This window comes from Macaca thibetana, chromosome 5 (assembly GCF_024542745.1).
Source record: "Macaca thibetana thibetana isolate TM-01 chromosome 5, ASM2454274v1, whole genome shotgun sequence".
Lineage (NCBI taxonomy): Eukaryota > Metazoa > Chordata > Mammalia > Primates > Cercopithecidae > Macaca > Macaca thibetana.
Genome location: NC_065582.1, coordinates 185,490,087 through 185,505,279, shown reverse-complemented (window position 1 = coordinate 185,505,279; position 15,193 = coordinate 185,490,087). Strand labels below are relative to the sequence as shown.

General features: G+C 41.6%; 1 protein-coding gene across 9 annotated transcripts in view; it reads right to left on the bottom strand.

The window, feature by feature from the left end:
* ZNF721 (zinc finger protein 721) overlaps window positions 1-15,193 on the bottom strand; it is a 40,414-nt gene that overhangs the window by 21,541 nt on the left and 3,680 nt on the right. For all 9 annotated transcript variants that reach the window (XM_050791453.1, XM_050791454.1, XM_050791458.1 and 6 more), the window contains exon 2: window positions 10,887-11,013. In XM_050791453.1, the coding sequence (XP_050647410.1) occupies window positions 10,887-11,013 (127 nt within the window). The remainder of the gene's footprint in view (window positions 1-10,886; window positions 11,014-15,193) is intronic.

The following is a 15,193-nucleotide window of genomic DNA, read 5'->3' as shown; positions in this document are numbered from 1 at the left end:
AAATGAACAAAGATCAAAAACAGAAGGGGTCAGGCGCAGTGGCTCATGCCTGTAACTCCCAGCACTTTGAGAGTCAGAGGCAGATGGATCACGAGGTCAGGAGATCAAGACCATCGTGGCTAACACAGTGAAACCCAATCTCTACAAAAATAGAAAAAATTAGCCAGGCGTGGTGGTGGGCGCCTGCAGTCCCAGCTACTCAGAAGGCTGAGGCAGAATGGTGTGAACCCGGGAGGCAGAGCTTCCAGTGAGCCGAGATCATGCCTCTACACTTTAGCCTGGGCGACACAGTGAGACTCCGTCTCAAAAAAAAAAAAAAAGAAAAAGAAGAAGGGCATTACATAATGGTAAAGGGATCAATGCAACAAGAAGAGATAACTATCCTAAATATATATGCACCCAATACAGGAGTACCCAGATTCATAAAGCAAGTTCTTAGAGACCTACAAAGAGAGATGACTCTCGCACAATAATAATGGGAGACTTTAACACCCCACTGTCAATATTAGATCAACAAGACAGAAAATTAACAAGGATATTCAGGACTTCAACTCACCTCTGGACCAAGCAGACCTAACAGACATCAACAGAACTCTCCACCCCAAATCAACAGAATATACGTTATTCTCAGCACCACATTGCACTTATTCTAAAGTTGAACACATAACTGAAGTAAAACACACTTCAGCAAATGCGAAAGAACGAAAATTATAACAGTCTCTCAGAAAACAGTGCAATCAAATTAGGACTCAGGATTAAGAAACTCAAAACCATACAACTATATGGAAACTGAACAACCTGCTCCTGAATGACTACTGGGTAAATAATGAAATTAAGGTAGAAATAAATAAGTTATTTGAAACCAATGAGAACAAAGACACAACCTACTAGAATCTCTGGGACACAGCCAAAGCAGCCTTTAGAGGGAAATTTATACCACTAAATGCCCACAAGAGAAGGCAGGAAAGACCTAAAATCGACACCCTATCATCACAATTAAAAGAACTAGAGAAGCAAAAGCAAACAAATTCAAAAGCTAGCAGAAGACAAGAAATAACTATGATCAGAGCAGAACTGGAGAAAATTTTTAAAAAATCTAGTGAATCCAGGAGCTAGTTTTTTTTTTTAAAGATCAACAAAATAGACCGCTAGAAACACTAATAAAGAAGAAAAGAGAGAAGAATCAAATAGACACAATAAAAAATGATAAGAGATATATCAACAATGATCCCACAGAAACAAACTACCATCAGAGAATACTATAAACACCTCTACGCAAATAAACTAGAAAATCTAGAAGAAATGGATACATTCCTGGACACACACACCCTCCCAAGACTTAACCAGGAAGAAGTCGAATCCCTGAATAGACCAGTAACAAGTTCTGAAATTGAAGCAGTAATAGCCTACCAACCAAAAAAAGCCAGGACCAGACGGATTCACAGCCAAACTCTACCAAAAAAAGGGGAGTTGGTACCATTCCTTCTGAAACTATTCCAAACATTAGAAAAAGAGGGACTCCTCCTTAACTCATTTTATGAAGCCAGCATCATCCTGATAACAAAGCCTGGCAGAGAAACAACAAAAGAAAAAAATTCAGGCCATTATCTCTGATGAACATCGATATGAAAATCCTCAATAAAATACTGGCAAACCGAATGAATCCAGCAGCACATCAAAAAGCTTATCTGCCATGATCAACTTGGCTTCATCCCTAGGATGAAACACTGGTTCAACATATGCCAATCAATAAACATAATCCATCACATAAACAGAACCAATGACAAAAACCACATGATTACCGCAACAGATGCAGAAAAGGCCTTCGATAAAATTCAACACCCCTTCAAGCTAAAAACTCTCAATCAACTAGATATTGATGGAATGTATCCCAAAATAATAAGCTATTTATGACAAACACAGCCAATATACTGAATAGGCAAAACCTGGAAGTATTCCCTTTGAAAACCGCGATAAGACAAGGATGCCCTCTCTTACCACTCCTATTCAAAATAGTATTGGAAGTTCTGGCCAGGACAATCAGGCAAGAGAAAGAAATAAAGGGTATTCAAATAGGAAGAGAGGAAGTCAAGTTGTCTCTGTCTGCAGACGACATGATTGTATATTTAGAAAACCCAGTTGTCTCACCCCAAAATCTCCTTAATCTGACATGCAACTTCAGCAAAGTCTTAGGATACAAAATCAATTTGTAAAAGTCACAGCATTCCTATATACCAATAATAGACAATAGACAGCCAAATCATGAGTGAACTCCCATTCACAGCTGCTACAAAAAGAATAAAATACCTAGGAATACAACTTAGAGGGGATGTAAGAGACCTCTTCAAGGAGAACTACAAACCACTGCTCAAGGAAATAAGACAGGACACAAACAAATGGAAAAACATTCCATGCTCATGGATAGGAAGAATCGGTTATCATGAAATGGCCATAATGCCCAAAGTAATTTATAGATTCAGGCTGGGCGCAGTGGCTCAAGCCTGTAATCCCAGCACTTTGGGAGGCCGAGGCGGGTGGATCACGAGGTCAGGAGATCGAGACCATCCTGGCTAACATGGTGAAACCCCGTCTCTACTAAAAATACAAAAAACTAGCCGGGTGTGGTGGCGGGCGCCTGTAGTCCCAGCTACTCGGAGGCTGAGGCAAGAGAATGGCGTAAACCCGGGAGGCGGAGCTTGCAGTGAGCCGCGATCGCGCCACTGCACTCCAAGCCTGGGTGACACGGCGAGACTCCGTCTCAAAAAAAAAAAAAAAAAGGCCGGGCGCGGTGGCTCAAGCCTGTAATCCCAGCACTTTGGGAGGCCGAGGCGGGCGGATCACAAGGTCAGGAGATCGAGACCACAGTGAAACCCCGTCTCTACTAAAAATACAAAAAATTAGCCGGGCGCGGTGGCGGGCGCCTGTAGTCCTAGCTACTCAGGAGGCTGAGGCAGGAGAATGGCGTGAACCCAGGAGGCGGAGCTTGCAGTGAGCCGAGATCGCGCCACTGCACTCCAGCCTGGGCAACAGCGTGAGACTCCGTCTCAAAAAAAAAAAAGTAATTTATAGATTCAGTGCTATTCCTATCAAGCTACCATTGACTCTTCACAGAATTGGAGAAAACTACTTTATATATCATATGGAACCAAAAATAGCCCATATAGTCATAGGCCAAGGCAGGTGGATTTCTTCAGCCCAGGAATTCAAGACCAGCCTGAGTAACAAGGCAAAACCCTGTTTCTACAAAAAAAATACCAAAAAAATTAGCTGGATCTGGTGGCATGTACTTGTAATCCCAGCTACTCGGCAGGCTGAGATGGGAAAATTGTTTGATATTGGAGAGTTTGAGGCTGAACTGAGCTGTGAATGCACCAGTGCACTAGAGCCTGGGAAACAAAGCAAGACCCTATGTGGATAAAAAAGAAGTTAGAATGTTAAGCTAGGCTTTTAAATTTTTTTTTAATTTATTTTTTTTTTTTTTGAGACGGAGTCTCGCTCTGTAACCCAGGCTGGAGTGCAGTGGCACGATCTCAGCTTACTGCAAGCTCTGCCTCCCAGGTTCACGCCATTCTCCTGCCCCAGCCTCCCAAGTAGCTGGGACTACAAGGGCCCGCCACCACGCCCGGCTAATTTTTTTGTATTTTTAGTAGAGACGGGGTTTCACCGTGTTAGCCAGGATGGTCTTGATCTCCTGACCTCGTGATCAGCCTCCCAAAGTGCTGGGATTACAGGCATGAGCCACCGCACCTGGCCAAGCTACACTTTTATGAGATATTATATATCTCTTGGAAATTACAAAAAAAAAAAAAAAAAAAAAAAAAAACTGTAGTAGATACACAAAACAGGGAACCAAAGCATATAACAATAAAAACAAAACAAAAACACTACACAAGCGAAGACAGCATGAAAGAAAAACGGAAACTACTAAATGTTCAGAAAACAATGAACAAAATGGTAGTCATATGTTATTTCTCTTTTATCTATTTTGTTGTTTTTTTTTTTTTTTTTTTTTGAGATGGAGTCTCACTCTGTCGCTCAGGCTGGAATGCAGTGGCACGATCTTGGCTCACTGCAACCTCCGCCTCCAGGGTTGAAGCAATTCTTCTGCCTCAGCCTCAGTTATTAAAACTGCAGTACTCCTCATTGGTTTTCCTTTACCTAATGATTTCTGTGAAGTGAGACTTGGGTGGTGGGAAGAAGGAATTAGATACTTTACCTGCCACCTTGCATGTGTGGGCACTTGCACACATGCTGTCTACATGTAATCCACTCCCTTTACTTTCCTTTGAAACTGGGAAGGTTAAAATATGGGGGGAAATCCTATATGTTGCAATGATACCTTTATGGAAAATTTAAGACATCAAACTCCCCAGGCTCTCCGTCTTGATTTATGCTTGAGTTGTCACGTGCTGTATTTGCTTTGAACTCATTATCAGAAGTTTTACTAAAATGTTGAAGAAATAATTCACTTTCATCTGCTTTCTAGATTTTGTACATCTGAGTTAATAAAGCAATGCTTGTTGATAGTGTAGTTTTCTGCAGCCATTACCCCTACAAAGAAGTTTGAATGAGGGATTTTTTTTCTTTGTTAAAATAATTCCTGTTTCTGTAGAAATTTCATTTTTAGATTAAACTGCGATGAATATCAGAAAAAAAAAAGAAAGAAAGAAAATGAGATCTCAGGAGAAATCACTCATTATGGCAAAGACAGTACCAAAGGGGATGGTGCGAAACGATTCATGAGAAGCCAACCATATAATCCAATCACATCCCTCCAGGCCCCACCTACAACATTAGGGCTTACCATTTAATGTGAGATTTGAATGAGGAGGCCACAGATCCAAACCATATTACTTACAAAAGCCAAAAAGTGAAAAACCTCAAACATCCTTCAGGAGACGAATAATTTAAAAGGATGTGGTTTGGCTGGGCATGGTAGCTTATGCCTGTAATCCCAGCACTTTGGGAGGCCGAGGCGGGCGGACCATGAGGTCAGGAGATCGAGATCTTCCTCGTTAACACGGTGAAACCCTGACTCTACTAAAAATACAAAAAAAAAAAAAAAAATTAGCCAGGTGTGGTGGCAGGTGCCTGTAGTCCCAGCTGGAGCCTGAGGCAGGAGAATGTCGTGAACCCAGGAGGTGGAGCTTGCAGTGAGCCGAGATCGAGCCACTGCACTCCAGCCTGGGCGACAGAGCGAGATTCCGTCTCAAAAAAAATAAAAGGATGTGGCTTACGTGGCTTACACATACAATGAAAACTTCTTTAGACTTAAATGAAAATATCTTTTCAGATCATACAATAAGGATAGATCTTAAAGCCATTATTTTAATAAGACAGTATTTAATTAGACACCATTATTTAATAAGACACTAACAAAGTGACAGTGTATGATTCCACTTACATAAGATATTTTAGGTAGTAAATTCCTACAAAACATAAGTACAATGGTGCTTGCCTATAGTTAGGGTTGCGAGACCTCAGTGGAGTTAAAGACCAAGGAAGGGTTATTTGGAAAAAGCAGGCCCTCACCCAGGTGGCCAACTCCACAGCCCACAGACATGGCTACAGACAAGAAAATGGTGCATGGAGGTTGGCCTTACTGAGGATTATGAAGCAGTTCCGTAACTTCTCTCAAATTCCATCTCAGCTATAGCCCAGAAGTGGTCCTTCCTGTCAAGAGACTTGCAGGAAGACACACCCAGTCATGGCCCTAGAGACAGGCCTGCAGATCCTGGCCTCAGTTGTGCTGCTTGAAGCAGCCCTATGACTCACTTCAAGTCATTTGTAGTCACAGTCCGTGGCCACTCATACACACTCAGAGGCCCACAGAGACCTGCAAAAACTGTTTCCAGGGACCGCGTACGGTGGCTCAAGCCTGTAATCCCAGCACTTTGCGAGGCTGAGGTGGGTGGATCAGGAGGTCAGGAGATCAAGACCAGCCTGGCTAACATGGTGAAACCCCGTCTCTACAAAAAATACAAAAAATTAGCCAGGCGTACCAGGCGCAGTGGCTCACACCTGTAATCCCAGAACTTTGGGAGGTCAAGGCAGGTGGATCACGAGATCAGGAGATCGAGACCACAGTGAAATCCTGTCTCTACTAAAAATACAAAAAAGCAGCCCGGCGCGGTGGCGGGTGCCTGTAGTCCCAGCTACCCCGGAGGCTGAGACAGAAAGGCATGAACCCGGGAGGCAGAGCTTGCAGTGAGCTGATACTGCGCCACTGCACTGCAGCCTGGGTGACAGAGTGAGACTCCATCTCAAAAGAAAAAAAAAAATTAGCCAGGCATGGTGGTTTGCACCTGTAGTCCCAGCTACTCAGGAGGCTGAGGCAGGAGAATCGCTTGAATCCAGGAGGCAGAGGTTGCAGTGAGTCAAGTTCACGCCACTGCACTCCAGCCTGGGGGACAAAATAGGACTCCGACACCAAAAAAAAAAAAAAAAAAAAAAAAACTGTTCCCAGGTAGTCAGTAAAAGCCAAACCCATTTATATACCTGGTATTTGGGCTATAATATGCAGACAAACTTCAAAACCCAATTCTACTGCCTGCCATATAGATTAATGTCCTCAAGGAAATCTAATCTTTCCAGGGCCCAGAAAGAATCTATGACTGTCCAAATCTCTGGTAACACAACCATCAAAAGCAGACCCCACAGCAGACCCAGCATCACCCTTGTGACCCAGCTACAACCCTTCTTCTCTGCAACCCCAGAGGTAATCTCATCAGCCTGGGGACCCAACAAAAGGAGATGTTTACCTGCCAAAAAACAGATTATAGAAAACTGTAAATCACTGTTAACTCCTTAAAATATATAGACACAGGGCTGCTTCAGGGACCACAGCTGAAGCCAAGATCTGCAAGCATGCCTCCAGGACCACAGCTTCTATCTTAACATATTACCGAAAGTTTGTATCAGAACAATTAGCCAAGGAAAAGAACAAAGCTCTCCTGCTTGCAAAATAAGAAAAAATTTTACTGTTTGTAGATAATATGATCATGCATATATATGAAATCCTAGAGTAGAATAACAAAAACTGAACTAATAAATGCATTTATTAAGGTATTAGGATACATAATCAACATGTAAATACTTGCGGGGTTTTTTTGTGCATGTTTTTGAGACAGAGTCTCACTCTGAGGCCAAGGCTCATCTCAAACTCCTGTGCTCAAGTGATCCACATGCCTTGGCTTCTGAAAGTGCTGGGATTACAAAAATGAACCACTACACCTGCCACAACATACAAATATTTGTTTCATTTCCATAAAGTAACAACAAAATTTCCAAGAAAAAAATTCAATTTACAACACTATAAAAATAAGAAATTCAAAATAAATTTAACCAATGAAATAAAAAATTTATACGCTAAATACAATAAGCCACAAAATCTAATGTATAACAATAAATGTATATACTAAATACAATAATGACAGAAATTGAAGCAGACACAAACACATATTTCATTAGGATCACTAATATTGTCGAAGTATATTATCGAAAGTGATCTGTAGATTCAAATGGGATCCCTATCAAAATTTTAGTGTTATTTTTCACAGTAATAGAAAACACAATTGTAAAATTTAAGTGTAACCTTAAACAACTTTAAATAACCTGAGCCATCGTGAGAAAGAACAAAGCTGGGGCATCATACTTCTTAATTTTAAACTTTATTTAAAGGTTATTGTAAGCAAAAGAATATGGCATGTGCATAAATACACATACAAAAACCAATGAACAGAATAGCGCCCAGAAACAAATCCATGCATACAAGGTCCACGAATTTTGGGATGGGGATCATGAATATACAATACAGAAATTATAGGCTTGTCAATACATGGTGTCAGAAAAACTGAGGAGCCACAAGCAAAAGAATAAAAGTACTTTTTTTTTTTTTTTTTTTTTTTTTGAGACGGAGTCTCACTCTGTTGCCCAGGCTGGAGTGCAGTGGCACGATCTCGGCTCACTGCAAGCTCTGCCTCCCAGGTTCACACCATTCTCCTGCCTCAGCCTCCGAGTAGCTGGGACTACAGGCACCCACCACCACGCCCAGCTAATTTTTTGTATTTTTAGTAGAGACGGAGTTTCACTGTGTTAGCTGGGATGGTCTCGATCTCCTGACCTCGGCCTCTCAAAGTGCTGGGATTACAGGCGTGAGCCTCCACGCCTGGCAAAGGTAGACCATTTTCTTATACCATACCCCAAAATTAACTCAAAATGAAACACATATAAGACCAAAAACCTTAGAACTCCTGAAGAAAACATGGAAAAACCTTGATACTGGTCTTGGCAATAATTTTTTGATATGCCATCAAAAGCACGGCAACAACAACAAAAATACAAACAAGTGGGATTGTATCAAAGTAAACTGCTTCTTCACAGCAAAGGAAAACAAAATTTCTAAAAACCCTACGGGATAGAAATATTTGCAAGTGATATATCTGATAACAAGTTAATTTTGGGAGAACAAGGCGGGAGGATCACTTGAGGTCAGGAGACTGAGACCAGCCTGACCAACATGGTGAAATCCCATCTCTACTAAAAATACAAAATAAGCCAAGAGTGGTGGCGCATGCCTGTAATCCCAACTACTTGGGAGGCTAAGGCAGAAGAATCACTTGAACCCAGGAGGCAGAGATCACAGTGAGCCAAGATCGTGCTACTGCACTCCAGCCTGGTGACAGAGGAAGACTGTCTCAAAAAAAAAAAAAAAAAGTTAGTATCCACATTCAAAATATTTAAGAAACTTCTGCAATTCAAAGCAAAACAATAATAACGATAACCCATTCAAAAACAGGCAAAAGGTTAGATTTTTTTCCCCAAAGACATACATACAACATATATGCTGTATTCTGTTGGTGAGATGTAAATTGAAAAAGTCATCATAAAAACCAGTAAAAAATAAAAATGGACATATCATATAATCCAGCAATACCATTTCTGGCCATACTACCAAAGGAAATTAAATTAACACCTTGAAGAAATATCTTCAGCCCCATATTCATTGTATATTTATAATAGCCAAAATATGGAGTGTATATATATACATAGTAGAATACTACTCAGCCATAAGAGAAAAGGAAATCTAGCCATTTACAACATGGATAGACCCGGAGGACATGATGCTAAATGAAATTAGCCAAACACAGAGGGACAAAGAAACTGCTTCTTGTCACATAGATGGGTAAATCTTAAAAATGTAAACTCATAGAAGCAGAAAGTAGAATGGCGGTTGTTAGAGCCTAAGGGTGGGAACATGAGGAGATGTTGTTCAAAGAGTACAAATTTTTAGTTATAAGTTGAATAAGTCTGAGTAACCTAATGTACATTAGCATTAGATTAGCATAATAGTATTCTGTTTATAATTAGTAATACTGTAATGTATGCTTACAATTTGCTACGACACTAGGCCTTAAGTGTTCTTATTACCAAAAAAAAATCATTATCTGAGGTAATAGATGTGTTGATCAACTTGACTATATTTTTGCAATAAAATATGCATATATCACAAAATATATACTTATCAAATCATTACATTGTACACATTAAAGATACTCAAACAATTTTTTTTTTTTTTTTTTTTTTTTTTTTTGAGACGGAGTCTCGCTCTGTCACCCAGGCTGGAGTGCAGTGGCCGGATCTCAGCTCACTGCAAGCTCCGCCTCCCGGGTTCACGCCATTCTCCTGCCTCAGCCTCCCGAGTAGCTGGGACTACAGGCGCCTGCCACCTCGCCCGGCTAAGTTTTTGTATTTTTAGTAGAGACGGGGTTTCACTGTGTTAGCCAGGATGGTCTCGATCTCCTGACCTCGTGATCCGCCCGTCTCGGCCTCCCAAAGTGCTGGGATTACAGGCTTGAGCCACCGCGCCCGGCCTCAAACAATTTTTATTTATCAGAAAACTCCATGTCACACAAACACAGCTATACAGTAAGTCCTCACTTAATGTTCAAAACAGGTTCTTGAAAACTGCAACTTTAAAGGAAGCAATGTTGCTATATACCAAACATAACTCTTGTTTGTATCAATTAAACTTTGCTAAAATTAGTTTTCTTTTTTTGTTGTTGTTTTTTGGGTTTTTTTGAGACTGAGTTTTGCTCTTATCACCCAGACAGAAGTTCAATGGTGCAATCTCGGCTCACTGCATCCTCCACCTCCCAGGTTCAAGTGATTCTCCCAACTAACCCTCCCGAGTAGCTGGATTACAAGCACCTGCCACCACGTCCAGCTAGTTTTTTGTATTTTTAGTAGAGACGGGGTTTTGTCATGTTGGCCAGGCTGGTCTCAAACTCCTGACCTCATGATCCACCCACCTCAGCCTCCCAAAGTGCTGGGATTTCAGGCGTAAGCCACCGTGCCCAGCCCTAAAATTCATTTTCTTAAATGATATGTTGCTTCACTTACAGTTTCTGAGACTCTATCACCAATGTTAAGAATTTACTATATACATATACAACTTATATATGTGTGTGAGACACACACATTTTTTTTTTTTTTTGAGACGGAGTCTCGCTCTGTCGCCCAGGCTGGAGTGCAGTGGCCAGATCTCAGCTCACTGCAAGCTCCGCCTCCCGGGTTTACGCCATTCTCCTGCCTCAGCCTCCGGAGTAGCTGGGACTACAGGCGCCCGCCACCTCGCCCGGCTAGTTTTTTGTATTTTTTAGTAGAGACGGGGTTTCACCGGATTAGCCAGGATGGTCTCGATCTCCTGACCTTGTGATCCACCCGTCTCGGCCTCCCAAAGTGCTGGGATTACAGGCTTGAGCCACCGCGCCCGGCGACACACACATTTTTATATAGATACAGATATATCTCAAAAGACATTCTACAAAAATAGAAAATAAAACACTGAGGGAGTATTAGGAATTATGTATTAAAATTATCCTCACCCAGGGAGACCAGGTTTCTGTAGTTCTCCAACATCACATCTCTATACAGATTCTGTTGGGCAGGGTCTAGGCATTTCCACTCTTCTGGAGAGAATTCTATGGCCACATCCCTGAATGTTAAGGGTTCCTGAAAATACATATGTATCAAGTGAGAGAGGTCTTAATTTGACTACAGGTGAAATGTGTTAAGAGAACTAGTTCTGACATGTGACTGGGATTATCTGATAAAATAACTTTCAACACAGTAATATTCTCTAAAGTATTCTATAGCTCTGAGGAAAAAGGAAGGCATTCCAACAGTTTCTGTTGCTGCAATAAAAATAATGGGCTACATTGACCTGCCCCTACCAAAACCAAGCAGAGTAGGCCCTGTGACCTCCTGGAAAACAGGTTGAACTCACCTCTCATGAAAGTATCTGGAAGTCCTCATGCTTGACCTTGGCCTTGCTATAATATGTGAGTAACTTAATTTAAAAAACAGAAACGTTTCCACCCAGAACAATAGACAGGATGTGATGGGAGGGCATACGTGATGATTTAACTTCAAATTGTGACCCTAGGGGAAGACTGGGCTGAGAGTCACTTAGCTAAGCACTGTCTCTCAAGCTTCAATGTGCATATAAATTATTTAATGTCCTAGGCCTCACTGTACCAAAATTTTGCAGCTTTGAAAACAGTCCATGAATTAGCGACTTTTATCAAGTCTCCTGTTAATGCTGATGTTCCTCCACCTGGATCCATTATAGCACTACTCGGCTAGAGAAAGCAGGCACAGCACAGAGTCCCTTACCCCAACACGAATACTTTTCATTCCAAGACAAGACCACCAATCATCCTGAAGCATAGCATTCTCTGCAGGCCCTTTAATGGTTACAAAGGCTGGAGATGGTGTCAATGTCTAACTCTGCATTGGAAAAACATGTGGGCCGGGAGTGGTGGCTCACGCAGTTATCCCAGCACTATGGGAGGCCGAGGCGGAGAATCACAAGGTCAGGAGTTCGAGACCAACCTGGCCAATATGGTGAAACCCTGTCTTTACTAAAAATATAAAAAATAGCCAGACTTGGTGACATGCGCCTGTAATCTCAGCTACTCAGGAGGCTGAGGCAGAAGAATCGCTTTAACTCAGGAGGTAGAGGTTGCAGTGAGCCGAGATCATGCCACTGCAGTCCGGCCTGCGAAACAGAGTAAGACTCCATCTCAAAAAAAAAAAAAAAAAAAAAAAAAAAAAAAAAAAAAAAAAGGAAAGAAAAGAAAAACATGTGCACCTGCATTAATGTGATATTTATGGAGCATGTACTATGTGCTCAGGAGTATGTCACAGAGCACTGTGCTGGGACATTCATATTATGTGTTAATTCTTGTAACATCCTGGGAGGTGGGTACTAAGTATCCAATACTTCCCAGGATTTAAATGCAGGGCCCAGAATTTCCATTTCCTTTGTTTTTGTACTACTGATTTTTTTTTTTTTTAAATGTATAGAAGAATAGCTCAATATAAATAGATGGCAAAGAAACAGAAAGGAAGTTTTAAGTGAAATTCAGGGGAATTTTTGTGTATTTACTTTAAGACTTGTAAAAAAAAAAACAAACTACAGGCATGGAGAACAGGTTGCTGGATGAGATGTCTCTAGAAACACTGGTTTTAATTTTATAAAAAAGAATTTCAGGCCCAAAAGTATGTATCTTTTCCCAATTTATCTGCTTTTGTGTTTCAGGAAATTGGGAGCACCAGCTCTGGAGAGGTGGTAGGAGCAGCCACTCCAAACACTGATCTCCTCAAAGCAGTTCTGTGAGAGATTTCAGTGTGGGGCCAGACCTGGACAAGGTTCAGCAGAGAGTGGATCTGAGCAGGGTTAGGACAGAGAGTGGGCCCCAGGCTTCTGTTCTCTATGCCGCTAAGTATTTTCAGCTGTCTTTTCTAAGGCTGCCCTAGAGAAATTTGATTCCCAGAGTTTGTGAAATTTTAATCTATTTTAGCCACTTCCCTGTGTCTTTCATAACATACAACAAGGAATTTAACCAAAACCCTTGTTTTTCTAGACCAATTATGTTAGAAGCCAAACACTTACTCTTAGCAAGGTAAAAACAATACTAACAATAACAACTTCTCTTCTGTCAGTGAATACTCTCTTCAGGTGGTGGCATTAAAACTCACAAAACAATAAAAGGAAAGTAACCCAAATGAAGTTTAAGTCTCCTGTACAGTGTCCGTCTTTGTACTGAACACATGATGCTGAATTCAACCATTATTCATGTGCTCCAGACTGCAAGTTGCTTGAGGGTAGGGACCATGACTGCTTCATCTCTTTTTCTAATGACCACATGAAATAGAAACAATTAGCTTATTAATCAGTTTGAGAATCCAGATCTCATTTTTCACCAAAAAACTGGAGAACTGGAGCAACTCTTATCTGGGTATAAACCAAGGAGATTCTTTCTGTGAAGGGAGGAACAAACCCTGGGTGAGTCATTTCTCTTCCTCTAAAATGGGAGCAGAATTAGACCTTGCCATCAGACTGACCCAGTCTGCACAGGATATCCTCAGATGTCTCAAATACAGATGCTGGTGAGTGTCCCCAGTGACCCTGGGCTGATGTCCCCATAGTGATCCAGGCAGGAGAGATTCAGGCTCAATTTGTGGGATGCAAACAGAAAATGGAACAGCCCTGGTGAAGCTGCAGATCCTAGATCCAGATGTGAAAGCCCCTGTCCCTGATCAGGTAACTCTGAGGCAAGGCGAAGGACAAAAGTACTCTACTCCAATAACACAGTTTACAGGGAGGCATAGTTGTGGCTATGGCTCTGGTTATTTTGTGGCCCTGACCCCCCACTGCTAAAGTGATTGTTTACACTTAACAGATTCTGCCACGGGATTGTGTTCATACCAGAAGCCTCCCACACAACTACAGCAAGTCACTGGACAAGATCTGGAAAACTCAAAGGGCTCCACTCTGAAAGTGGGGATTAAGATGTCTACGTTGACCTCTCATGATGCAGAAAACGTCTTCTGAGTTTTCTGTATGTCTTCAACCCAAAGTCTAGCCCTGTCTTATGAATCCTAGGCAGAGGTCAGCTTTTATGTGCAGATTCTAGGTAGGATCAATGTGCCTCAGCATTCTTGGGGGTTACAGCAAGTGGAGTACAACCGGAGGAAAGATTGTTCATAAAGGCACCTTCAACACATTCTGGTTGGTTTGTTTGTTTTTTGAGATGGAGTCTTGCCTCAGCATTCTTGGGGGTTACAGCAAGTGGAGTACAACCGGAGGAAAGATTGTTCATAAAGGCACCTTCAACACATTCTGGTTTGTTTGTTTGTTTTTTGAGATGGAGTCTTGCTTTGTCGCCAGGCTGGAGTGCAATGGTGCCATCTCAGCTCACTGCAACCCCCACCTCCCAAGTTCAAGCAATTCCCCTGCCTCAGCCTCCTAAGTGGCTGGGATTACAGGCGCGCACCACCACACCTGGCTAATTTTTTGTATTTTAGTAGAGACAGGGTTTCTCTATGTTGCCCAGGATGGTTTCAATCCCCTGACCTTGTGATCTGCCTGCCTCAGCCTCCCAAAGTGCTGGGATTACAGGCGTGAGCCACCATGCCAGGCCCAACACATTCTGAAGAATATTTTGACCTAAAAGGAAAATCCTGGGGTAAACCATAAGTAGAGAGTTTATTTGGGCCAAAGCTTGAAGAAGCAATGCTGGAATATAAAGCTGCCCTGAATATACACTCCAACTAGAAGAAGTTATGAGTATATTTTTAAAGGCAAAAAGGAAGGTAGAGAGAGAACGGATAGAAAGTCATCAGAAATTCTTATTGCCTTATGGAAGTAAGTGGTTAGTGACTGGCTATATACATTGTTAATTTATAAGGTGTGGGTTATAGTGTCCACTATGACATTATTAGGTTAATTTACAGCCATTTGTGGCAATAGAACACAATTTCAAAAGACAAATAGTTCAAAGAGGGGAACAGTACATGACTGTGGTCTCATTTTAACACATCACTGTATCTGATTAAAATAACTTATATTTCTCAGATAAAAGTTCTATCCTTCTCTCAAACCCCAAGACATAAATTCAGAATTTGGAACTGCACATTTAAGATGTGGAGGGCTGGTGAGCTATGCACATTTGTGGGCATTTGGGCAAAGGGAGAAGGCAGTTGAAGTTCTCAGGTTTAATCAATGCACATGTGGGATCCTGATTGGGATTATGGGCCCCATGATCACGGAATCAGTGTCAGATTTGAAGATGCCAGGCACACTGACAAAGGAGGAATAACTGATTGCAGTACTAAAAAGTTATTT